Raw genomic sequence first — 25,209 nt, 5'->3', positions numbered from 1 at the left:
ATACAGGCTGCAAAATTTCCGGAAGTCTGACGGAAAGAGCTCACGACAGCAGTATGTAAAAGAAGAAGGAAACAAAAACGTGAAGAATTGAAAGAGAGCAAGAACGTGATGATGTGCGGAACGGATGTAATAGCAGGAATAGAAGCAGAGCTTTCTTTGTTTTTCAGCGAAGGCCGCAAACTCATTGTGTCAACGGGACAAACAGAGGAAAAGCAAATCAACTGCTGGGAGGACGACGGAAGCCGCACGAATGGTCTGTCTGACTGTCACGTTATTGGACAACATCCTGCGCTTCACCTGATGTCTCGTCTGTTGCTTCACATTCTAGGCCAGCAACGTCACATGTGCCGCACATACTCCTTGCTACGATGCGAAATGCGGTTTCCAAGTTCACAACACAAGGCGATATTGCATGCTCCGACCATTTGACTCGCCTATACGTGTGTGTGGCATGCATGCGGCTTTGGTGTCTTGTCGATGTTTTTCTTTTTCATGCACATCTAGATTTAGATGCGCTCTATATTTCCACTCGAATGTTCTCCAACCGTTCCTGCACAATTCCTTCCTGTACACCAATCACTCGGACTTTTGTGCTCCCTCAAATTATCACAAAGATCGGAGAAAATATTGCGTCACAACATTCAATAAGTCCACACGCGTTCTAATTTTCTGGAACAGGTACTGTTGTCCAAATTATTATTGACTATAGATTACTAAAAAATATCTTATGCTCTAAGCTACCCCTACAACTCTGATGAAAATAATCATTTCATAGGGTTCGAAAGTTTCTTCTCAGACTGGGTATTGTGTAAACATTTTGCATTTGCTGATCTTGGGGACCTGTAGCTCCCGACGCACCAAAACATTTCACTGGCCCAGCGGTTCTTGTATTGGGAAAAGCGCTCTCACTTACTGTATAGGCTAAAGCACCACCAAGTGGAGTGAGATTGGATGGGAAAGTAAAAATAGGGATAGGTTTGATTCCTCACCCGACAAAACCTGTTACTCCCATGCACGTCTTGCTAATAAACATGTAAGTTTAGGCCATTGGGAATCATGCTTAAAACGTGTCAAAAACGTGTGGCAGGTCGGTCTAGATCGGCCCCATATGCACAACGCGCATATGCAAATACGAATGCGAGCGCTCTGCAACGAAGCTTCCAAATGTATCTTACGTTTGTATGTATGTATCTTATGTTACGTGGCCTGCCAAATCGCGTTTGGGAGTGGCACTAGCAAAAACGGCTTGCTTTTTTTTGGGGGGGGGGATATATTAATTAGACGAAAAGGAAAAAAAATTGGGTCTTTTTTGGCCTCTGCATGCCGCCTACCTTCACGCTATGTCCGTGATGAAGAATATTTGCTTTGTCCTCGCTCGGATTTTGTGTAGGCTTTGTAAAGGCTAATATCTTGTTCACTGAATGCATTTTGGTGTCATAGGGCCATCGTCAACTCTGCACAAAAATTTAGCACTTTCGAAAATTTTGAGTTCTATTTTGTTTGTTTGGTTGTTTCTTACAAAAAAGGGAGGAATTGAATTCGTCACTCGAGAGTTCTATTTTATATGATCGAAGTCAGAAATGCGCATTAGGTGAAATTTTGGTGTTCATACAAGGGTTGGTTACCGAAAATATTATTGTTTCCGTTTCTGGTAACTGAAAACCTCGGTTTTTCGTTTCCGTTTCCTTTTAAGAATTTCGTTTCCGCTTCCGTTTCCGAGGTCATTTCGGTACTGGTTTCTGTTTCTCATCCGGAACTCGTACTGTTTCTGGTTTTGGCTTTTTCATGTCAGATATTCTAGTTACATAATGGATACAAAAGGACAGCCACACTAAACACCACTAAAGACGTTAATGCAAAGTTTGTCACGAATCTTATGCACCGCAAGTAGATGCCTCTCTAGGTTGCGGAAATACATGCCTTTAAGTTTCAAAAGTCTCCGCCCGTAAGCAAAAATAACACGTCATCCAAAACTTTCGCGTCCATCTTGCTGCGCAGCGGGGTCAACACGAAAGAAAGTCAGGAAATAAACGGATGAATGAATGAATGAATGATGACTGGAAGAATAGTGCGGATGCATATAATTTTCATATTAACGCGAAATCACTGAGGGAAACGTCCTGCGAATTTGGTTTCCGTTAACATTACCACTTTTGAATTTCGTTTCCGTTTCGGTTTCTGGTAGTGGAAACTAAAACTATCTTCTTTCCATTTCCATTTTCGTTTCCTGTTGAATTTCGGTAATTACCGTTTCTCGTTTCCGTTTCTGTTTCCGGTAGCCAACCCTGGTTCATACTATCGCAAGAGAAAAAAAGCAAACAAGGAGCAATACTCCTGCACTTCTGTAGGCTTTTTATTTTCCCGCACGAATAAACGCACCGGTAGTCGTGTGTTGCTCTTCACGTCTAGATACATACATCTAAAACGATATTTTCGACTGACTTTCACGGACGAGTACAATACGCTGTGCAAGTCAGTCAGCTTTCTGCGCAGCGCCACAGTTCCCACTCTCCCCCGTTGCCCCTCTCCAAAATGAGGGGGTAAAATATAAAGGCTGAGGCGCACGTAGCTTCTTCTGTGGACCCATGCCATCAGACTATACGAATACCTCCTTATTTCCGTCTTGTGATTAGACAGACAGTTCGTCACGTGGTTTCCCCGACCTTTACCCTTTCCCATGTGCAGAGACAAACCGTTGTAGCGTATTCCTGCGTAATCCTTATAGTAAGGTCTGTCACAACTTCGAGCTCCGAGGCACCAGGTGCATCTCCTGTATAGCTTACCCGGTTCTCCAGAGGCACGCTGAAAATTTCCCACTTTCACCAAACCACGTTGCCAATCCGATAGAGGCGCCACATTCACCCTTCACGCACGGTGACCTCAGAACACCTTTGCGGTACGCATAGGAGGAAGGAGTTACGTGTGTGCGAAGTTTCGTGCACGGCTGCTTGCGGTATGAACCCTCTGTTCGCGTGAAATGCAGCATTGTAACGACTGCTAGCCAACGTACCAGTAACCAAAACCAAACTGGCATGAACTGCTTAGAGTTCCATTGGATGCAGAGCTTCTGTGGAGAGAGAGCAGTAAAGGGACTACGAAATTTTCTGAACACTCCATGAAAGTTTGTATGAAAACGGATCTTTCCGTTTAGAAACTGGTACACCAGAAGTTTTTTACGGTTGAAATGCGGCGCTTTTTTTTAACCGCGCGCGAATAAAATCGCCTCTGGACCTTCCTTCCTCTCGCTTCCTGACTTCTATACACGCGTGGCCCTGTGGCTTGCATTGGGTTTGCACACGGCTCGCAGAAAGGACCGTGGCCCAGTCATGTATGTGCGTACTATGCGGTGAGTGGTGACGTCGTGGGTAACGTAATCTGGCACAGCGGTGACAGGATCAAATTCCTCCGCACGCCGTTCGTGTCGCTAGATCAGCTGCGCATAACGTTGGTATTTCGCAAGGTGCATCGTCAATCTGCGCTTAACTGATGTCAAGCGCCTCCGCCTTCGCAAGCTGCGCCTTCGTCAGGACTAAGGGGTGAATTGTCACCCCTTAGTCCTGACGAAGGTGGAGCTTCCGCCGCAACGTCGTCGTAGCCCCTTAACTTTCCACCTGTAAAGAAATAACGTCTCCATTTTTGCTTACTCCCTATATCTTCGTTGTCTGCCATAACGTCGAGGAATGACCCACCAAATCATCATTCCATTTATGTGTGTGTGTGTGCCTCTAATTTTTTTCAACCAACTGTTTAATTTCCCGTACACATTTATTTCAGCGTATATACAAGGTGTCCCAGCTAACTGTGAACATATTTTTTTAAAGATATATGTAACACTTTTTCCAAGAATGAGTATGGTCATGACCATGACCATGGTCATGGTCATAATTTCATGGAATGATTCCATGAAATCAATTGCAATATAGCATATGCTCTCCTCAAGTGCACTCCCTAGCAGAGGTGGGCACCCTCACGAGGGCGTGCGAGGGTGAGGGTTTCCTCACCCTCACCTCACGATATTTGAGATGAGGTGAGGTGAGGAAAATTTTCAAAAAGTTTGTGAGGTGAGGTGAGGAAATTTTTAAAAACATTTTTGAGGTGAGGTGAGGCGAGGAAATTTTCAATTTTTTAGGTGAGGTGGAGGAAAAATTTCAAAAACATTTTGAGGTGAGGCAAGGAAAAATTTATGAACGCGAACTTAATGAAAACTTTTCCCGCGCGTACACGGGATATCTTTCCTTCTTTCCGCAGCTTCTGTCTCTCATCTGGGCGGGGACTGCCCTCCTCTCTCGCCGGTGATCTGACGCCCGACTTTGCGCGTCATTCGCATACCCGCAACCGAACCTCAATTTCCGCGCAACTTTTACGGGTATAACAATCGTTCCACGAAGCGTTTTCTGTGATTGAGTAGGCCAAATCCTCCAGCAAGAAAAAAAAAATGAACGTTACATTGACTAAGCAATTTCATGAGCTCAATTTCGAAAATGTATTTCAATGGCAAATTCATGAAACTATTTGTATTTGCTGACAAACTAAATGTCCAGAAGAAAGTTGTTTACCCCATATTTTTCCGTTAAGCAGTTTTCTGATAATGGTCAAATGACACGTTTCGTGCCGCACCTTGTATGCATTCACGCTTGAGGTATATGCATTTACATTGGCAGTCACTCAAAGCCAACGCGCATCGAATACACAATCTTCACATCGAATACACAAATAGCTTTAAAAAATTGAGTTGAGGTGATGTGAGGAAAATTTCGAGAAAAAAAATGAGGTGAGGTGAGAAAAATTTTGAAAAAAATTTTTGAGGTGAGGTAATATATATATACATAGTCCTGATATCATCATCGTGGTTGGGGCCGCTTTGGAACTCATGAACAATAACGCAACGATTTCAGCACTGGTGAGCTTTTTATGTAGCATGGACAAAACTCATTAGCCTCGGATGTTATCGGGGCCTTGTTGTTCACCTATAGTATGCTCGCCCTAGTTCACCCTGCGTTGTTCCAACCTACATTACTATGTTTCTAACGTGTTTTCATGGGTCTATATATAATGTGGGAGTAGGAGAACTGCTCCGGTGACGAGGCACTAATAATAATAATTGGGTGTAGATTTACACATAAGATGACCCAAGCAGCACAATGTACTGAAAGTCGAGTGCAATAGGGGTGGATGGTATGTGTCTTATCAACGTTCTTTAGCTTCACGAATCTGTTCAAGGCCTTCCTCCTACCCGTCCACCCCTATTGCACTCGACTTTCAGTGCATTGTGCTGCTTGGGGAATTACCCTATACATCTGTATGGCGACGTGCTGCAAGTGCCGCAGGATAGTACTACGGATAATTAAGACCACCCGGGGTTCGCTGACGTGGTGATTCTTTTTATTTATTCCTATCACTGTTTTATCACAATCAAATAATATCAGCACTTCGTCTTCTGTTGTCACCTGCCCACTGTCTTTAAAACGACAGATGTTGAAGTGAACCGTCTGGCAACGGTGAAAATCCACAGCATACATCGGACGCCTGCTCAGAAGCAAAATTTCGATTCGTCAGAAAACTGTTCAACGACGGCAAGATCTTTGTACCATCACCACCCAAACAGTACAAAGATGAAGAAAAAAAAAAAAAAGAATCGGTAACGAGTTAAAGGCAGCAGCCTTTCTTTTGCCACGTCATTCTTGATTATATTACGGAAATTACATTCCGAACCTTCCTGGAAGCAAATATGAACAGATTACTTCGATTAATCGATCATCTGGAAGAAAATGATGAATCGTAAGGATATTCAAGGAGAAAACATGGAGAGGTTGTATTTATAAATAATCGCTCAACCACTTAGCCGAATGAAAATTTGCAATGATGTGAAAGACCACTGGTATACCCTAACCTTACGCCCCCCCCCCTCTCCCCTCTTTCCTGTTCAATGTCAGCAGAGTAAGCGAAAACACGGTAAGATTATCGTTCGCTTCACTAACCACTAACTTCCTACGCCTGCCGTGAAACAATGCTTATAGCCCACTCGAAATCGTACACAAACTATTTTATGGACGTTCCTATAGATTCGTACGTAACAGTACCGGATGCAGTGAAGGAAGAAGTGCATGCAGGGGAGAAAAATTAACAATGGCATCGAAACCATTCTTTATTTCTTAATTTTTATTTATTTATTATATGTGGCAGCCAACTGACCATGGCTTTGTCGTTGCAGGCGTTAAACGCCTTTGGCAAAATGCAAGGCGATGCAGCCCATTTTTGTTCTTCGCTAACCCTCTGCTAATATTTTCGTACCCTATAACGCACAGCAAGATTTTTAGAATATATATTTTTATTGAAAAAAATGTTTGTCTATTATTATGTTTTCAATCGCCTGGGAGAATCGTTGATATCTTTTTTTTTTTTTTTTGCAATTTACCCACATACATAATCTGAAGGCGTGACTTTCTACGGACATAGGAACGTGAAACCACTTTGCTGTGCCATCTGCATAGCAATGGGACACCTGTAGAGGACGGCACAAATCAAGACTTATTCCGCTGTTATGTAATTATCCGCCTGCTTAACGCCGAAATGCGGTCCGCGTGGGTTCTCCTAACTTCAGTTCCGCCGCCTCGTCTCACGCATGGCGGTCGAAAAACCCGGTTACATGTGGTCTACCCGGGGCCTATGACTTCATTGAGTGGAACAGGTGCTTGGCGCTTGCTTGTCCGCTGCTTAGCCTGTGTTTCACGCATTTGAAGTCTTTTGTGGAGCGTGCTTCCATAATTATTTATGAGTGCTACAAGTAAAGTGGCAAACTTTGACGGTGACGCTGAAGTACCTTTTGCAGATGTTGCGTGAAGCAAAAGCCATCGTACATATTTTCTTCTTTGTTAATTTTCGCTTTATAGTTTATCGTGCTGTGCGACCTCACTATTCTTTTTTTTTCTCACTTCTCTAATGGCGTGTATCCTTGTTAACTTCATTCCAATCAATGAATTACTTTTGATTTTTATTCTTTTTTTTTTACAGGAACATAAGCGTCAGTAGGTACAGATAAGACACAGGACCCAGTGGGCAAATATCCTTTTTGGAGGGTTAACATTATAGTAATGCACAGGAACAAAAAGGGGGGGGGGGAATCGCAGTACATGGCATGTTTGGTGAACATAATGGTAATGCATATAAATGCTAAAGAAAAAATCGCAGTACTCGACATGTTGAATCATAACACCGATTTTTTTACAAGACTGTCCCTCTCTTACAAGACTGTTTTGCTGTCCCAAGAATCTGTCTATATACTATATCTGGTAGTTAAAGTAATGCAATGAATTAAGTGTCATGGTGGTACTTGGTGTCATCTAGAAATATGGCAGCATTCTCTCCGTCAAGCAAACAGAAGAGCAACTGAAAGCGTATATAAGGGTACAGTTTGAACAATTCGAGCACGTGTCGTCAGAAATGCTTCTGAATCTAGGAGTATCCAATTAAGACCACGCCTGAACTAACAACTCCACACTTCCGGCGGTGTTGGTGGTGCCAATCTTCTCCATTTTTATTTATTTTTATTTTTTTTCTGTTTCACTCAGTCACTCTACTCCGATCTGATCCCCAATCTGTTACTACAGAAGCTGAGAGAACATTACGAAATGAACGGATCACGTCGTGTGTGTTGTTTGTATGTCCCGTTTTCTTTTTTTTTTTTTCTTGTTCTTGTCTCTTTTTCTCTCAATGTGCCAACTGGTCTCCCTATGCCCGGCAGGCAGACCGCCCTCTCTCTCTCTCTTTTATTCTTTTGGTAAACGATACGCCTCCCCTCCCTATGAAGCACAATTCTGTTTCCAAACTGCAACATCCACAAAGGACCTATTAAACCTGACATCTATCGAAGCATAGCAGAGTTTTGCATAACTGGTATTTTCATAAGGGATCTGCCACAATTTGCATAAGGCTCTCCTATGGTGAAACACATATCGTTCCGAGTTATGATCTGTTGGAATTTGAAGTCCTGTTTTCAGCGACTGCGAAGTGCATTATATAAACTGTTGAGCGAGAAACATGTATAAGTAAACAGCCAGAATCCTCGTCGATGGAAAGGGGGGGGGGGATATGTTTATTAAAAAAAGGAAAAAGAAAAGGATTGAAGGATCGGGCATATAGTGTGCGTCTTTTGTTGTAGCTGTGGTAAGGCTTATTCCTTCGTGCCCCGTCTCATTGACGTGCACAAGCAGCGCTGAAGCAGAATGTCTGGGTCTGGCGATTTTTAACGATATACGTGATATATGTCGAAACACACCAAGTCACATATATGCGTCTAATGCAACATCGACGTCTGTCAACATGTGCAGAGCGAAATTATTTCTCAAGTGTTCTACCGAACCGTGATATAAAGTTCGCTCCGCTATAAAACTGCGCTTCTTAAAGCGCACATAAATGCTGGAAACTCGAGGCGGACGCTTGACAGATGCGAAAAGGTACAAAGCTTTTTTGTGCACCCGCTCAGTCGTGGTTACTTCAAGGTCATGCTGTTGACCGGTAGGTGGGTTCAATTCCTTTTTTTTATTCCATGTAAGCCCCGCGAAGAAGTTGTGACTATCAGCGGCGTACAGATTTGGACAGATGGAGAGACTTCAGGGGGAACTGCGCCGACATTCGTGTGGAAAGTCTTCGGAAAACCCATGGAAAACCTCAGACAGCACAACCGGTGGTAGGATTCGAACCCACCACCTCCCAGTCTTCAGAACGACCTTGGCTACAACCAACGAGGCCTTAACCTGCTCGGCCATGCCGCTGGCGGTTCAATTCTATCACTGGCTGTGCTGCCTGAGGTTTTCTCTGGGTTTTCCTGTAGATTTTCTAGACGCATATCGGCACAGTTCCCACGAAGTCGGCCCAGGACGGATACTAACCTCCCCCAGTGTTCCCTCTTCTTTCTGCAGTCCTCCCTCCATCTGTCCACGCCTGTATGCCCTCCCCCCCATAACCACGCTTGCTTCGCGTTGCTTCGAGCGTTGCTTCGCGGCGCTATATACCACGGAATAAAAACAACAACAAATGTTTTGAGACAATGGCATCTTAAAGACCAACCCTGACCCATGCGGCGGTACAATAAGCACGTATAAATAGATTGGGGTAACAAAAAATGACTTTATGGATTGGATGTTATGTTAGGCGCCACGAGACATTTTCCCCGCATTACGGTATGGGACTCAAGGGGCAGTTACCGCTCGTGAACTTGTCGTCTGAATGATCCGTAGCTATTGGTAGCTATGGGGCCGTGCATGTATATCGTGTAACAATTCAAGATCGGCTATAGGGGTGACGCCTGCTATGGCCACTGTCGACAACTTGAAACAATCGAACACATCCTGCGAGACTGGGGAGCATACCATTCTGCGCGCGAAGTCCATCTCCCTCGCTCCAGCTCGGGCACGCTAGCGGACATCCTCTATCCCGGTGGTTCTTCTACCGAATGTTCCGCTAAAGCAAGAAACCTTATTCTCTTTCTACAGAAGGCAGGTCTTGCTCAACGACCCATCTAACACTTTGCTCTCCCCGTCGAACTCATGCACCCTCTACGCATCTCTACCCTTCATCCTCTATCCTCCATCCGTCTTTCTTTTCTTCGTTTTTGCTATAGTCGTGACGACGCCCACTTCTGTGTGGCCAGCAACGGCGAGCCAATCCTGCCATTACACCCCCCCCCCCCCCAGTGCAACCTTGTAGATAGCGCTATACATCTACTCGGTGGCTTATGCTTACATTGTACAGTGTCTCAAGTCTTATGCGTGCATGTGTGTTTGGGTGCTCCATTAATTTTAGTCGCTCCATTCACGTCTCATTTATATAATCACCAATACGTAATTGAGGGAGGGTTTCACAATTCGTGCCGTGAAACACATCGTCGTCTCGTACCTCGATCTGGTTGTCGTTGTTGTTGCATGTATACGGTAGCTGTCTGTAAATACTTTGGCCATCGAACATTTCACTCTCAAGAAGAAAAGTGGAGGACATAATCACGTTCTTGAAGAAGAATAACTGTTATAGAATTTTCTCCCCCCCCCCCAATTGATGATGCCCCCATTCATTGCCCCCACTACCACCCTTCCCGAACCACACTCTCCGAGTCTCTTCGTCAGCTGGACTCTCGCCCCTTCTCCCTATCGAAATTGCTTGGTCCCTGGCCTAATCCAGCCCAGCAACGCTCTGCGCTCAAAGCTCTTCTGATATTTCTGGACACCATCGGACTTCGATCGTTATTGTGAAGGGGCTCGTTATTTTATTCCCCACATTTCCACCAGCAATGGGGCAGAGTCTCGCCTGTGGCGATGAACATCCCCACTCTGCAAAGCCAAAAATAAAGTTGTTGTTGTTCTCCCAAACCATGACTTTCTCTTTTTTCCTCCGTAACTTGCTCGCGCTCGTCAGATGCTCCCTCACGCAATAGTTTGAGCCACTTAGGAATATGACTTTATGTTGATCACGCTGCAATGGAAAAAGTACCGCCATCGACACATATGCGAAAATTACTTTTGCAGTAAGAGGACATAAGAAAGTATTCAGAGCTCGTTCTACTGTTACTGTTTTATTGATATTGTTTCGATGTAGATGCATGTATGTTATATGTTAAATGTATTGAGAAAACAATGGAGTCAAGATACAATACGCAGTAGGATCGTTTTACCACCTATCATACCAAGACAACTCATTCCAAGAAAATTCATACCAGGACAACTCATACCAAACGAACTCATACCACGTTCAACTCTTTTTTTTTCTCTCTTTTTGCGGGAAGGGGAATTATTTTTGGGAGCAGCTTTTCAGACTGAAAACTCCAGTCATACCGGGAAAGGTCATATCAGGAAAAAAAAAAAAAAATACACAGAATTTCACTTATACTGAAGGACATGTAAGAATTCCACAAATGACATTTACCGAAGCGCACTGAAGGGTTGTTAAACCGGCACTACAATGGTTATTGCAAATAGGGAATTTTGGAACGAAATCATATCGAAATCGTCCCACATTTTAGTCCTCGTGTGGAATAAGCCTGAGTTTTTCAGTGTACGCTTGGCTGCTTGGAAGAGTAGGAGGCTTATCCCTCGATAACCTTATTATTGAGGCCAGGTCGAGCAGCCGTTTGGGAAAATCGGACCAATTCACTCGACGTCGAGGCTGTTGTTTAGTTCTTCCCGCCGTTCTACTAGAGTTCTACTAAATCTGTCTGGCCATCATGAAGAATGGGTTGCTGGTCACTGGCCGTCGCCTGTCGCGCCAGGGCATCGTGAAAACAACGCCTGAATAAGCGTGCCAGTTGACACCTTGCGAATAGTATTGTAATGGTCTGGAATACAGATTGAGCCCATTGATCACCTATTCAAAGAAGTAGTGTCTTAGTGTTCCGTGCGACAACGAAAATGTGGGACATTTTCAATTTGGTTAATTTGAAGAAAAATTCCCCATGTCCCATTACGGTCGCACTGCGCTTTAACTATCAGTATGCATCGGCAAATGTCACATGTGGGATTCGTACATTGCCTTCAGTATACGTCACATTCTGTAACATTTTTTTTTTGTGATATCGCCTGTCCCGGCGTGGCTTGGTACAAGAAAACTCCCATAATCAACACGCCTTACAAAAAAAGCAAAAAAGAAAAGCAAAGTGTGGTGTGCGAGTTCGCTTGGTATGATTTGTCTTGATACGAGTTGGCCTGGTATGAGTTGTCCCTGTATGGGTTGTCTTGGTATGAGTTGTCCTGGTATTTTGAAACATGCATGAAACTATGCATACGAAATATATAGTATAAGTTTTGTGTATTATCTCAAAGTAGCCTTTCGCAGTGCCACAACGGAATGGCCATGAATGTGCGCTCATCCAGAAAATCTCACTAACCTTTCCCTCCTTTATTTATCTTCATTAAACATATCCCCCCAAAATAAAATAAAATAAATACATTTTACAAATATTACTTCCGCGTGCTCGTATATTTTTGAAGCCGCATATCAAAGCTACCTCGCCCTCCAGATACATGTTTCTTCTTTTGTTTATAAGAACGTACGAAGTGATCTATGTTAATAGTAAAATTTCTATATTCTCTTCCCGTCACAACCGAAAGTGAGCGTATTTGGGGAAATTACATTTATTTTGTAATGCATTACCATTACTTTTACGTGCTTAGTAATGCATCACTAACGTCATTGCTTCCATCGAGCAGTGACGTTAATTTGACATTACATTTTCCTAGAATTCTGCGTAACACAGTCCAATGTGGCGGTTGTGGCGCGTAGTGTAAAGACCACGTGGTCAGTCTTTTACTTCGTTACACATTACCGGTGACAGTAATTACGGTGAGAGTTTCTGCAACATCACTACATATGAATGATTTCGTCGAAAGATGAGAACAGTATGCATAATCTAAATGGGTCTGTAGACAAAATTGATTGCAGGACACTGAAACATATTTATTATCCTGTCCACGATCTCAGCAGCACAGACAATCTCTACAAGCTTCCTTAGCTCGGCTGGATGGCAGACCATTTGATGTTGTTAAGGTTTGGGCCCTTGGACACCCGACCATCAGTTCCACGCCATGCAGGCGTTTGTGCGACTTTGCGCAGACTCCATGTTGGTGGACACATGACTGACGGTGTGTGTGGACAGTGTGTGTGAGTGACTGACTGAGTGTCTTTGTCACTCATTGGTTTTATTTTACATAGCCATTTGTGTTTTCCTAATGATCTGGCTCTTGTAATGAGTGCCTATTTCTCCATTTTTTGCTTTTCTTATCAACTCAACTCAACTCAAAATTCATTGCAGGGTAGAAATAGTTGATGTTCAATGACTCTACTTTAACACTGTCCTCCATCTCGGTAGATGGGAGGGTGGATGGAAAAGAAAAACAGCCTAGAAATTTGCCCTGCTTGCGCCAAGCACAATTTGTAGCTGATAGCATTAGGCATGCCTAATGCGTAATGAGTAACGCATTACTCGCCCAAAATGTGATGGCGTTGCGTTACTGATTATTCCTCCAGTAAATATAATGCATTGTCATTACTCGTTACTGAGGTGTAATCTATTACTGGTAATGTGCTGCTCCCCATCTCTGGAATTGGGGAAACTAGGGTCTTATCACGTGATCAGTCTAAATCAACGGCTGACCCGCTCCCCATAGCTTCGTTATTTTCCGGTTCGCTCTCCTTCCAATAAATCCTAACTACGCAGCCCGAGGGAAGCCCTCTCTACGCCACGTGGTCTACCTATACTTTAACGAACACAAACGGTTTGGAGCAACAGCCGAACTGCGCTCCCCTCGTCTCACCTTTCTGAACAACTTTCGCAACAAAATTCTTTCCTCTACAAGCGAGGATACGCGTTAGGCAACGACCGACACACACAAAAGGAATAAACGCGGGCCGAGAAACTTGATCCAAATTTCGTCGAATTGATTTCCCCGGGCTTCCGCTTTGCAAAGACGTGGGTCGAGGCTATGCGAGAGGTTGCCGGGCGGGACGGATGGGAACCTGTGGTGACATAGACGGACGTTTTGAATTCCGCTTCCCATAAATTCGCTGCCAACAGCTACACGTCAATGCTGATTGCTGCTGCGTGGTGTAGGATGCCATTGGGAAGGAGAATTAATTGTAGGAACGATTTGTGTATTAATCGCGTTTATCCGCACGAAATCATGACTTGTTTCTCGGTCTCAAAGTTATTCGCAGGGTTAGGAGGTGATATTGATGTGGACAGTTACAAGACGGGTTGACGGAACTTTCGGGCCTAGTCGGCTTCTGTCGGTGCTCTACTCGTCCCCATTTTTTCTTGTTCCCATCATCATTTGTCGGGGTACTCACTCAAAATACCGGGAGGAATCATGCGCAGGAATTCCCAATGTAAATGCAAAGTCCAGATTCGTGTTAGCATTAACGGAAAGCTTTCTTCTTCTTATTTGGGGATTACATATCCAACGAACATAACGAGGAACGGGAACTTGTCTCATGTCCCATTCCTTGTCGTTCCCATGGCTGCTAACCCCAGCATAGACTACAGACGGGCTACAGACTGGAGCGTCGAACACCTGTTCCTGAATTTCGTCTTACGTAATCATACTGAAATCCAAAGAAGCTCGAAGTTTTCGAGAACGACGGCAGACGCGACGTGGCGTGGTACAGTTGGTCTTGTCATAAATTATTCACCTAAGCATTGGGGTGTTCTCAAAATATTTTACCCGTTTTAAAGGTGAATTGGGCGTGTACACACGCAGAGACATAACTTGTTGGCCACCAAGACATGTATGAGGGAAAATCCTACGAAAGCCGTGCTTGCAGCGGAAGCTGATAATTCCTGCAGAACGTAAAGAAGGTGGAACTTCGACTAGCAACGTCATCCACTCCATACTTCTGTATTTTCATATATATATATCCGATTCTTGTTGGGATGCAACCCAGTTCCCTTGACAGTTCGGTATTTATTTCATTGCAGCTCTTATCTTTGCCCAAATAATTTCGGGGGGCGGGGAGGAAAGCAATGTGCGCTGTCGCCAGGACTCGACGCAATTTGTCTCTGCTCCTCATCTCCTTTTTTGATTGTTCATTTACGGGCAGCATCTACGCATTGTATCGAGTACAATTTGATTAGCACTAAATTTGAACACTACAGCACGTTCGGCTGCAACTGGCTACAGAACAGTCCATTTCGTACTGGTACTGATATTGCTCGAAACGTCACGTCCGGAGGTAATGTTTCATTTCTTTATATTGTTATAAGGCAGATGGTGACAGGCTATGCTGTGTTTCACCTTTCTGTTTTTCCCGCTGTTTTCGTTATCTTGCACCTGCTTTGTGTGTACACGTCTGCGTTATGATCGCAACGGTGCAGCTGCCGCATGTGGGCGCACAGCTGCAGACACATAGGCTATTCCTCAAACCAACGGACGTCTTGTAGTCGCGCCGGATAAATGTGAGACTTGATGGGGGAAAAGATATCGAAGTATGAGCTACGTGACTTTCACAGTGGTAGAGCTGCAGTGCAAACGCTCGCAATGTGGTTACCAACAGGCACTTGTATCCAAATGCCGCAAATACATGCCAGTTTCTTTTTAAATTATACGTTACAGCTTTGAAAAAAAAAAAGAGAAACGTTCTGCAATTTGGCCGCTTTTAGAATGTTAGTTCCAGCTCCTGTTTTGTCGGTGGAAGGCGCTTCTTTATATATGTAGTATCTGCTCAATGGAACACATAGCGCATTCTTTTCCGTCTTTTTGTTTTGCTTATTTCGTTTCCCACAAACGTTAACATATTTTATATTAGCAAGGCACACCAGCGCATGCCGATATGGAAGAGACGCCCATGGTAGTAGAGAATCTTCGTACGTACTGCCATCACTTTGACGTGACACCGCCCAACGTCCACTTTATTCAGCGGTCCATTATTCCACGTGTCGTGAAGTACACAATGAAGCGACAGTCTCCGTGTGAAACTCTATGAGTATCTGAGAGTATAACTGTGAATATCAGCGAGCAATGGTAACAAATGACGAACTACTCGATGCAGTATTTGGCGTGTTCACGAAGACGTCAATACTTGCAACGTTCAGTTTTATTTCTAGTTTTATCTTTTGCGTGGCTACCGAAGAGAGTCAAACTTAACGAATAATAATAACGGAGACAAAAGTAATGGCGTGTACACGCATATATTCTCTCGTGTTTATGTTGATGTTGGCGAAAAAAATAATCTCGTGTTTGTGCAGGTGGTTCAGCATGCTCCAGCAGACACAGGTAGTGCCATTGGTGCAACGAGCTGTGGTGTCAGGCTTTCAGGCGGCTTTCCGCGGTCTTTCTTTCTTGGTATAGTTAATCTTCACTCGCTCTTTCCCGAACAACCATCGAAACAAGAACGTGTACTACAACTTAAAAGCACTTATGTTTTAATCACGCCCAGACTATGTGCAGAGCCGTTACCTTGCTCACTGGATATCAACCCACAATTCAGAAAAAGAAAAGATACGTTAAGGAAAGCAGACGTACAAAAAAAAAAAAAAAAAAGCAATGAAAATGAACCAAATGTCATAGAACCCTACGTACACACTTGCTTATAAACTGCTCTGTACTAGAGCGACGTCACATTCGTTGTTCTCCAGTGTTCCTAAAATTGGCATGAATTAAAATTGCCAGTTTCAAGCAATCTAATGCATACCAATATCGCCAGTGAAACGGTGGTAGCGAAACAGCGATCCATGCCTATGTCCCATTATGTATGTCCCCTCCCCTCAAGATGGCCTCAGTAGCGAAACTGGGGTTGAGAAAATTCGTCTTAGCGTTTTATTTTGCTTTAGTTTTGTTCGCTACCAACCAACTGGCGTGGCTTGACAAGGCACGGTGATCCACCGTGCTTTGTCACTAAAAGTATGACTATAGGATATTTTTTTTGTGATTTGTGGCGTCTGAAAACTGCGTACAAAACAAGTCTTTCTTTTTCTTTTTTGTCGAGTTTCAACTTTCTTCTTGACGTTGTCAATTTAAACATTTGTTTGCTCTTTTGCCATATGTTTTACGACCCCGACGAGGAACGCGTAATGGATACAAAACCTACACTGACTGCACGTGATTTGCTTTCGCACAACACGGAGGACAGATACTTAACACATGTTACATGCCTACGTCACATTCTGTGCCCGGTATCACGTTTTACTTTTTCAATGAGGCTCGAACGGGTCGTATACCTCAGGTCGTACCCCTCATTCATCCACTGGTACGCGCTGTACGCCAACGATATCTGTGAAAACTTACCTCTTCTTCAGCGACGGTGTTCACAGAATCCATACTCTGGCTCAGAGTCATCGAGGTTTCGCTGGCGGTGACGGACATCGGAGATACCAGCCACGAATCAAATCACAACTCAGGAAAAGAAGTCGACGAAACTCCCACGACGACAAAGCGAACCCTTTCTCTTTCTGCCACCTGAGCGATGTTCCAGCACACACTCAGTAATCCCGTCGTCCACTGAAGCACGAAAACCACACAGAGGGACCTCTCTTTCGGCACAACAACAGAAAAATTAGCAAACAGCCGCCCCACTGGTGGAAAAGGAGACGGTTCAATCGAGAGACGCCGGATGAAACGGAAAACGAAACTGCCGTGATGAATGCTCAGTGCAAACTAACTGGGCGTCCCGTACCACATTGGAGGTGCAACACAACGGAGCGTTCCGAAACGTCTGCTGCCACCAGCGTGCAAACGCGCCTGTCCGTCTCTCACGCGCGCTACGGCTCAACTCAGACGCTAACGAACGTTGCGCGCTCGTTTCTGATTCTTTCTTTTTGCTTTTTTTATATGTATCTGCTCATTTATTATTTCCCCACAAACCCAAGGGCGCGCACCTTTTGTGGTGCGCCCCGCTGACGTCACCGGCGCGTTTCAGCCAATGGAAGCGCGCCGCGGAGAGCGGGAGAGGAGGGGACCAGCACACCTGGACGAAGGTAAGCAAGAAGGTAAAAGTCCCGCGCGCGCGCGCGCGAGATCGCAGGAGAGGCTTCGCTGAGGTGTGGGCCTCGCGCGGGAGAGACAGAAAAGTAGAGCGAGGAGGGTATTTGGGGATGGAAAAGGTGAGCCGGTGAGAAGGAATGAGAAAGGGCGACAGGTACGTTCGTTTCGCCGAACGCGCTCGCTCGACGGCCGTTTTCGATATTGATTTTTGCCGCGCGGATACACTGCGTTCTCAGTATACTCTCGTTCTCCTCCCTGTTTTGCGTCTTCTTTTCCTCTTTTTTTTTTGCTATCTGCCTTCTGTCTCCCTTTTGGAAGTTTCTGAACCATTCTGTGATTTGCTCCAGGGCGTCGCTCTCGCGAAGCGCTATGGTGCGTCTCTGTTATTTTGTTTGTACGCGTTTACTTCGGTCAGTTTTTGCACAGGAGTCGTGAAAGTGATCGGACTGGAAGGCCTCTCCCAGAGTCCGACTTGACTTCGCACAAAGACATGTATTCGAAGTACCTTTAGACGACTTTTAGGGTGCGCGGAGCTTGCGTAAAGAAGCACGTTGCAAAATGGGCGAAGGATTTGTCATTTCAGGTAGCCCCGTGAGTTTTCGTCCCTGGTTCCTGGGCGGAAAACAGAAATTTCAGAAATCTAAAAGGGATCATCGTGCAAATTTTTTATGTGTTCTGTAATCTCCTGCCCAGCATATCTAGGGGTCACCAAATGCAAAGGAAATGAGGCGTGTTTGTACGACCTTGGTAGAAGGCAGACCTGTAGCACTGCTTCGTTTCGTTGTTCAATCAGACAAAAGACATGTCTGGGGGTGGGGGATCGGAGGGTAGGGGGTATGTTTATTCGATAAAGCAAGGGACGAAAGGATAGTCAGGCGTAGGTAGACTTGCTATTACTTTTAAAAAAGAATAATGGACGCAGCAAAAAAGAACGAGAAATAAATAAAAAGAAAATAAGGGAGGGGGAGGGGGGGCTTAGAGGCTGGTCAAGAGGCTGGAGGCACGAAGAAAGCGCAAGAAAGTAGTTCTAACCGCCCCCTGCTTGTGCAGGACCGGGTCGAGCAGCATGACTGGGGCTTTGTTTTGATTCTTTGCTCGACTGCGGCGAGTGTGGCGCCCCGCAGCACCAACCTGTGTGAGCAAAATGATACCGCCGCGCAATGCTTACGTGAGCGGTAGCATGCTGCTACATCCGGCAGCATTGCACTTAATGGTTGTGCTCCTTTCCGTTACTGTGTGTCATTTCGCGCCAGAAACAGATGTTTCAATCCAATTCCGTTATTTTTGTTTAGGTGCCTTCCAAAAGCTTGAGCCTAACGGACAGTGCACCGAAGGTTAACCAAATGCACAACAACAACAGCAACAACAACTTGATTTGATGATGATGATTGGGGAGTTCATCGCCAGGGGTGACACTCTACCCCATTGCTGGTGGTGATGTGAGAAATGGAATAATGGAACCGAAGTCCTATGATGTCCTAAAAGGTCGGTGCGTTGGTGGGCTGGATTTGGCCATGGACCAAGCAACTTTGGCAAAGAGAGTGTGCGAGAGTCCAGCTGATTGACAGACCAGGAGAGTGTGGTCCGAGAAGGTTGGTAGTGTGTGCAATGAAGAAGAATGGGCTCTAGATTACAAGGCATGATATAAAATGTTGATTCTTCACGTGCAAGCTAGCTGGCGAGCAATCTGTTTGTCTAAGATGAATTTAAATAGCTTATCTAAAGTTTCAATTTATGAGTGTCTCAACCTGATGAATAATTCACTAAGTAGCACATACAGAGGCTGAAAGGAAAACCTTACATAGGACGAAATTTTTTTCGAAAGATAGCGCACATGAACTGCGGAAAAAAAAAATCAAACGTTCACTGACCGTGAAACGTCACGGCGTTTCTCGCTGTCGCTCATATATATATATATCTATATATATATATTTTTTCGTTTGACATATTTTCTACGTCTTCGAGGCCTAAAATCCCTAACCTATGTGCAGCCCTCAGTTCCACAGATCATCATCCTATGTGTTCGTGTGTGCGCGCGCGCCTGCTAGTTCCACAGCTGTTCGGCTAAGACCAAAACCTTTGAGAAGCGCTTCAATTCAATCATATCTGCTTATATGTAACACACTGTATTTTTTTCCTTTTTACCGTATTTTAAATACTTACACTGCACGCAAACCAATACGTGTGGACGAAACAAAATCCTCCTTCCCCTTGTGTTGTATGTATGTGTGTGAGCGTGAGACGAAATGTATAGGAGAAAATGTAAAGAGAGTGAGTGCGTGTGCCGTTAGTTGAATGAGGCCCCTTGGTTAGTCGTCGGAGAGCAGATGCCAGCGTAGCGTAATTGGTTAGCGCGCTGGACCGGCAATCGAAAGGTGCGTGGTTCGATACCTGCCGCTGCCTTGGTTTTTCGACGACTGCTACATTTAAATTAGTTTCGTGTTTGTGTGCGCTCGTGTCTTATACCGTCTTTTATTATTCGACACATATTTTTGAAATAAGAAAGCTGGGAGAGCAAAGCTGGTGCCATATTGGCAGGCGGGTTATGCGGCCAGACGGACACCCTGCAGGACAGTGCATGCACCTACTGAGCGACGAATTAGCTAAACTTCATTAATTAACTTATTGATTAAATGTTTTCTGGGAAATGCGAGATAGCAGAATCGGAGCCAGTCATTATTCAAAACCATCGTCTTTATTAAACACCCTGAGAAGCGAACGTGCTTTTCGAGATATAAATTGCCGAATTTCGCTATGCAAATGAGCCGAAACCAGGACCAAGCACTACTCGAGCGCAGAAAGAGCGCCAGGCAATCCACGTAAGAGGGCCACGTGCTTTGGAGCGATGGAGCTGATTGGAGTAGGCGCTAATCTGTTGGCCAGATAGACGGCTCTCTGACACAAATAAGGTGAAGGTCGCGTCGTTTCTGCGCTTGAAAAGTGTGTAGCTCTAGTTTCGGCTATTTGCATGGCGATATTTGGCTATTTATATCTCAAGGTACGTTCGGTTCACAGGGTGCTTAATAAGGACGGTGGAATTGAACGGTGGACGGTGACTGGCTCCAATTCTGTTATCTCGAGTTTCCCACAGTAAACCGAAGCCCACTCGCGTGTGATCAACAACGGCAAGCCCATCTCGACCCCCCCCCCCCAGAAAATATCTAATTGATAAGTTAATTAATGAAATTTAGCTAATTAGTCGTCCTGTAGTTGTAACGCTGTCCTACAGGATGTCCGCTCGGCCGTATAACCAACTTGCGGAAACGAAATGTATGTAGCTTTAATAGATTTTTTTATAGAAAATCTGTTTCGAATAAAAAATATTTAAAAAACACCCCGTCTATAGCACCTTCGAGCAAGGTGCAGTATAATGTGTATGTTGTTCAGGACACTTCCGACGAGTTCAATTTCTCCTCTCTTTTTTTTTTTTTTTTGTTACATACAAACCAACAAATGCTTCTGACCAGCAGCATGATTGCGCGGATTGTGCTGAAGACTGGGAGGTGGTGGGTTCGAATCCTACCACAGACTGTGCTGTCTGAGGTTTTCCCGGGGTTTTCTGGCAGACTTTCCAGACGAATGTCGGCACAGTTCTCCTTGAAGTCAGCCCGGGACGCATGCTAACGCCCCTGTCCCCCACTCCTTCCTGCTGTCCTCTCTCCATATTTGTCCACGTCTGTACGCCGCTCAAAGCCACAGTCGCTTCGCGGCGCTAACTAATAAATGAATAAAAAATAAAGAACATTGCTGAAGACTTCACTCGTTCTTCCCTTAGCAAGACCATGACTCGGCCTCAATGTCCTTTGTCGCACTTCTTCCTTTTTTTTCTTCTTAAAAAAGAAGACTATGACTTCCTGTACTTGTATAGATGTTTGCGACTTTCAATGTCGAACAATTTGTGACCCGACTCCACTACCACTCCAAACAGCACCGGTAGCGCGCTTCTGTTGTTGTTTTGTTGTTGTTGTTGTATTCGTTTTTTTTTTATCTTTACAACGAAAACTATGTTTTCTTCTTTGATTTCATGAGTCCCCCGACTGACCACATCGGAAATAATCGAAAAGTATTTATTTATTTATTTAATTATACTGTTATTCCTAACGGACCGTTACAGGGGGGAAAAGAAGGCGATATACATAACAACGCTTCAACGCGTCCAATTAATGGAACATACAAGTCACAATAACAACACTACATAGATATGTCAACTAGTGCATTAGTGAAAACATTTACATCCTCTGTCATGATTATCGACTGGGACAGGGCGTTCCGTAGATCAATGGTATCTGGGAAAAAGGAGTATTTAAACGCATCCAATTGCGCAGTATGTGGTGTAATGTGCTTATTGTGGTTAGTCCGATGACTAAAAAACTCTCGTTGTGTGATATATTTTGCAGCATCAATTTTCAGTTGCCCATGATAAATGAGGAAGAGAAACTTTAATTTTGCAATTTTCCGCCGCCTTTCAAGCGATTCCAGCTGGAGCTGGTCCAACATGATCGATACAGAAGCATTCCTTCTGTAGTCTGACATTGTAAACCTTGCAGCTAATCTTTGCATTTGTTCTATTTTATGCCTTAGTTTTGTGGTATACAGATCCCAAAGGATGCTGCCATACTCTAATACTGGTCGTACCAGAGTAGAGTATGCTGCTAGTTTAGTCTCCTTTGTACCTAACTTTAACTTTCTCCTTATCAGCCAAAGTCTTCGTTTTGCTTTGTTACAGATTTCATCAACGTGTGTATCCCATTTGAGATGAGAATTAATCATGATGCCCAAGTATTTAAAGCTGGTAACCCGCTTCAGCGTCTGTCCTTGAATACAGTATTCGTGATCCAATTGAGTCTTCTTATTGGTCATATGCAGGAATGCAGATTTCTTGCAATTAATCGTCATACTCCAGTCTGAGCACCATTTTGTGATATCATCTAAACATTTGGAGAGGAGCAGTTGGTCATGATTATTCTTTACGGGACAGTATACTAAACAGTCATCTGCGAATAGCCTAACGGTGACAGGTGGAACAACACACGAAGCAATGTCATTAATAAATATTAAAAATAACAGAGGGCCCAAGATTTAAAGACCTATTCAGTGTTTAGCTTTCCACAGTGATGAGCTTTCCACTGCTTTTTGTGATGAGTACGTACATGAGACAGTCTTCGGATTGTCTCCACCTGTACCGTTCCTGCGGTCGTATAGTGTATTGATCGAAAGGGTGAACAGTGACTGATACATGTCTCACGTATATCAGAATGCAAATATATGGTACTTCAAAGGATAACAGTAGACTATTAAATAATACTTTAACTCTCAGGTAAGAAAGCACAAAACTCTCCTCGGTTTGGTTAAAATGAAAGATACCGCGTGATATGCGAATAACATATACGAATGCATTTGTGCTGAACTCTAAGACGTCGATTATAAGCCAAGGGGAAGCAGATATTTACACAGTATCTGCACTACTTGAAATGCGGAAAACATTACGGTATAACGACGTTTTATTTGCAGGCAGTCAGACTTAGTGCACGAATTCTCTTAAGAAACTTGACGTCAGTTCTGACGTCATTATTCTCAAGACTATAAATTAATTTTGTTATACTTCCACGTCAGATAGACACGAAATATTTTGGAAGAATACAGTGTGAGACAGGTACTTGCAATCACATATAAATCAAATGATATTCTGAGCACACGAGATTGAGTCTGTCATTTTAAGAACTCCCAGACTACAGATGAGCAGTGATGTGGCAATATTGCGAGTATATTAGCAAAAATAAACTGAGTGCAGAGTTTGCAGCTGTATCGTAACGAGCGCTGTCAGAATGATGCTGAGTTCTTCTTACGAGGCGTATAATGAGTTTTCAGAACGTTAAATGGGAACTTGGAATCGTTATGAAATCAAGAATTAGGAGTCCTGTGGCGATAGAAGGTGCTGCTGAAGAACTTGCTGCAAAGCCGTTCAATGTACCATTATCTTGTTCGATGAACCCAAGGTTGTGTACACTGAGAAGACTCCATTGTCCACGTCCTTCGTTTCACATGTGCCCGAATATGCTCTACTCTCAATGCATTTACCACATGATGGCTACACTTTCTTGTGTTCGAAATGTTAACATTTTGTACAACAGACATACAGAACGGGCCCCTGAATACATACTTACAAAGCACTAGCACACCTCACTTCATCGAAGTTCCACGCGGACGCGTTCCTTCTCTCAAGAGAGCATCTCGTGCGTTCTATCGATGACCACTGACTTAAAACCTACGAATTTCATGCAGTCTCTAAGTGCTTAAATGAAGAACGATGCAGCGAAAGTCTGTTGTGTGAAATTTGATCTTTATATTCCTGCCAACAGTCCGTTAAACGCACCTACATTTTCCTCATTGCGAAGCGTCGGCTTCGTGTTCCCACCATGTCTGTTTCACAGAGCTTCGAGACTAGGTGACAGCAGGCTGACATGTCAGTGGAAATGTTAACTCGATTTCTTTGTTCATCGGAGCAAAGCGCCGATTGTGCTGCGTTTCGAGTTAAGTGGATGAAAGCAAAAAGTTCAAAACGCGGCTCCACAAAACGGTGATGTTTCAGAAACGGCGCTCACTGCCCATATGTAGTCCAGCTGACTCGCTTGTTGGTTGTGCCGCTTAATTGGCGAGCGAGCCACCTTCCGATATTTCTGTTGTGTCATCGATCGACTTCGTAGGGAAATCTGTGCCGACATCCGCTTTGGGTAGTCTTAGGAAAGCATATGAAAAACACTCAGAGAGCACAGTCGTTGAGGCGATCCAAATCCGAGTGACCTCCTAATCTCAGGTCGCGGGAGCTGTATACGCGAGGCTGTTTTTTAATGTATTCTAGTTTGATGAACACAAAATAGAAGTCAATTATATGGATACGAGCTGTGATGGCAGGTTTATTAGATCCCGGGCAACATTAAAAAGTAATAATTTAAAAAATAATAATAATACAACGCATTGCATGCGTCCACTGACACGGTTGTTACCAAGCAGCAGTACTACAAAGGATCCAGGTACTGCAAACAAGCCCTGCAAAATGTATATCAGCAGAAAGAGAATGAGCTGCTTGTGGTGGTGATGTTGTAGCCAGCTACTTCAAAAAAAATAGTGTGATATAAGACGCCAATAATCATTTAGGTGGTTTCGCTGATGGTGAATTTTGAGCCGATTTATATAAAACGAATTTACCACGTTCATGGCGTCACGGTGGTAGCCCATGTCAACGCTTCAACCATCATGGTGGTGGTCATGGAAGTGATCTTCCATTACCCTCACATACCTCAAGCACATTCGTGTCACGTACCCCACATGGAAAGAGCAACATGGTGCTCACCTCGGTTCATCCACACCTCACGTAACCACTTGACCTCACTACACCCTCATACAGAGTTTCTTGACACAGATGACGCACTCCTATATGCCCTCTCGTAGTCGCATTCTCAAGTAGGTGTTAACTCTAGTTTTCTGACGGATGTCATCGAAAGTGAATCTCATTGATTCTCGTTATCTATAACTCTCTGTCATCTGTAACTCCTGTAACACAGCACAGGTCCTCATTTCACCTCTTACCTACAATGAACTAGAAGTTTCTACCTTTCTTAGAACAGTAACTTTCTAGTTCCTCAGGACAGCAATCCTGATCGTGGCACTTGCACGTCCGAGGTATCGCCTGTCTGTCTAGTTATTGTCCCTTTTTTTTATGGTTGCTTCTACGTGTAAGACGCATAACGGA

General features: G+C 44.1%; 1 protein-coding gene across 6 annotated transcripts in view; it reads right to left on the bottom strand.

Moving 5' to 3' along the window:
- Positions 1-17,256, bottom strand: part of LOC135385849 (RNA-binding protein with multiple splicing 2-like) — a 202,278-nt gene extending 185,022 nt beyond the window's left edge. For all 6 annotated transcript variants that reach the window (XR_010420516.1, XM_064615416.1, XM_064615421.1 and 3 more), the window contains exon 1: positions 16,764-17,256. Coding sequence is in view for 5 of the 6 variants with exons in the window: in XM_064615416.1 (XP_064471486.1) it covers positions 16,764-16,841 (78 nt within the window). In the remaining variant the exon portion in view is untranslated. The remainder of the gene's footprint in view (positions 1-16,763) is intronic.
- Between the last annotated feature and the right edge of the window lie 7,953 nt (positions 17,257-25,209).

The sequence above is a fragment of the Ornithodoros turicata genome, chromosome 2 (assembly GCF_037126465.1).
Source record: "Ornithodoros turicata isolate Travis chromosome 2, ASM3712646v1, whole genome shotgun sequence".
In the NCBI taxonomy this organism is placed as follows: domain Eukaryota; kingdom Metazoa; phylum Arthropoda; class Arachnida; order Ixodida; family Argasidae; genus Ornithodoros; species Ornithodoros turicata.
The sequence above is the reverse complement of the archived record's forward strand: the minus strand, read 5'-3'. Positions and strand labels throughout refer to the sequence as shown.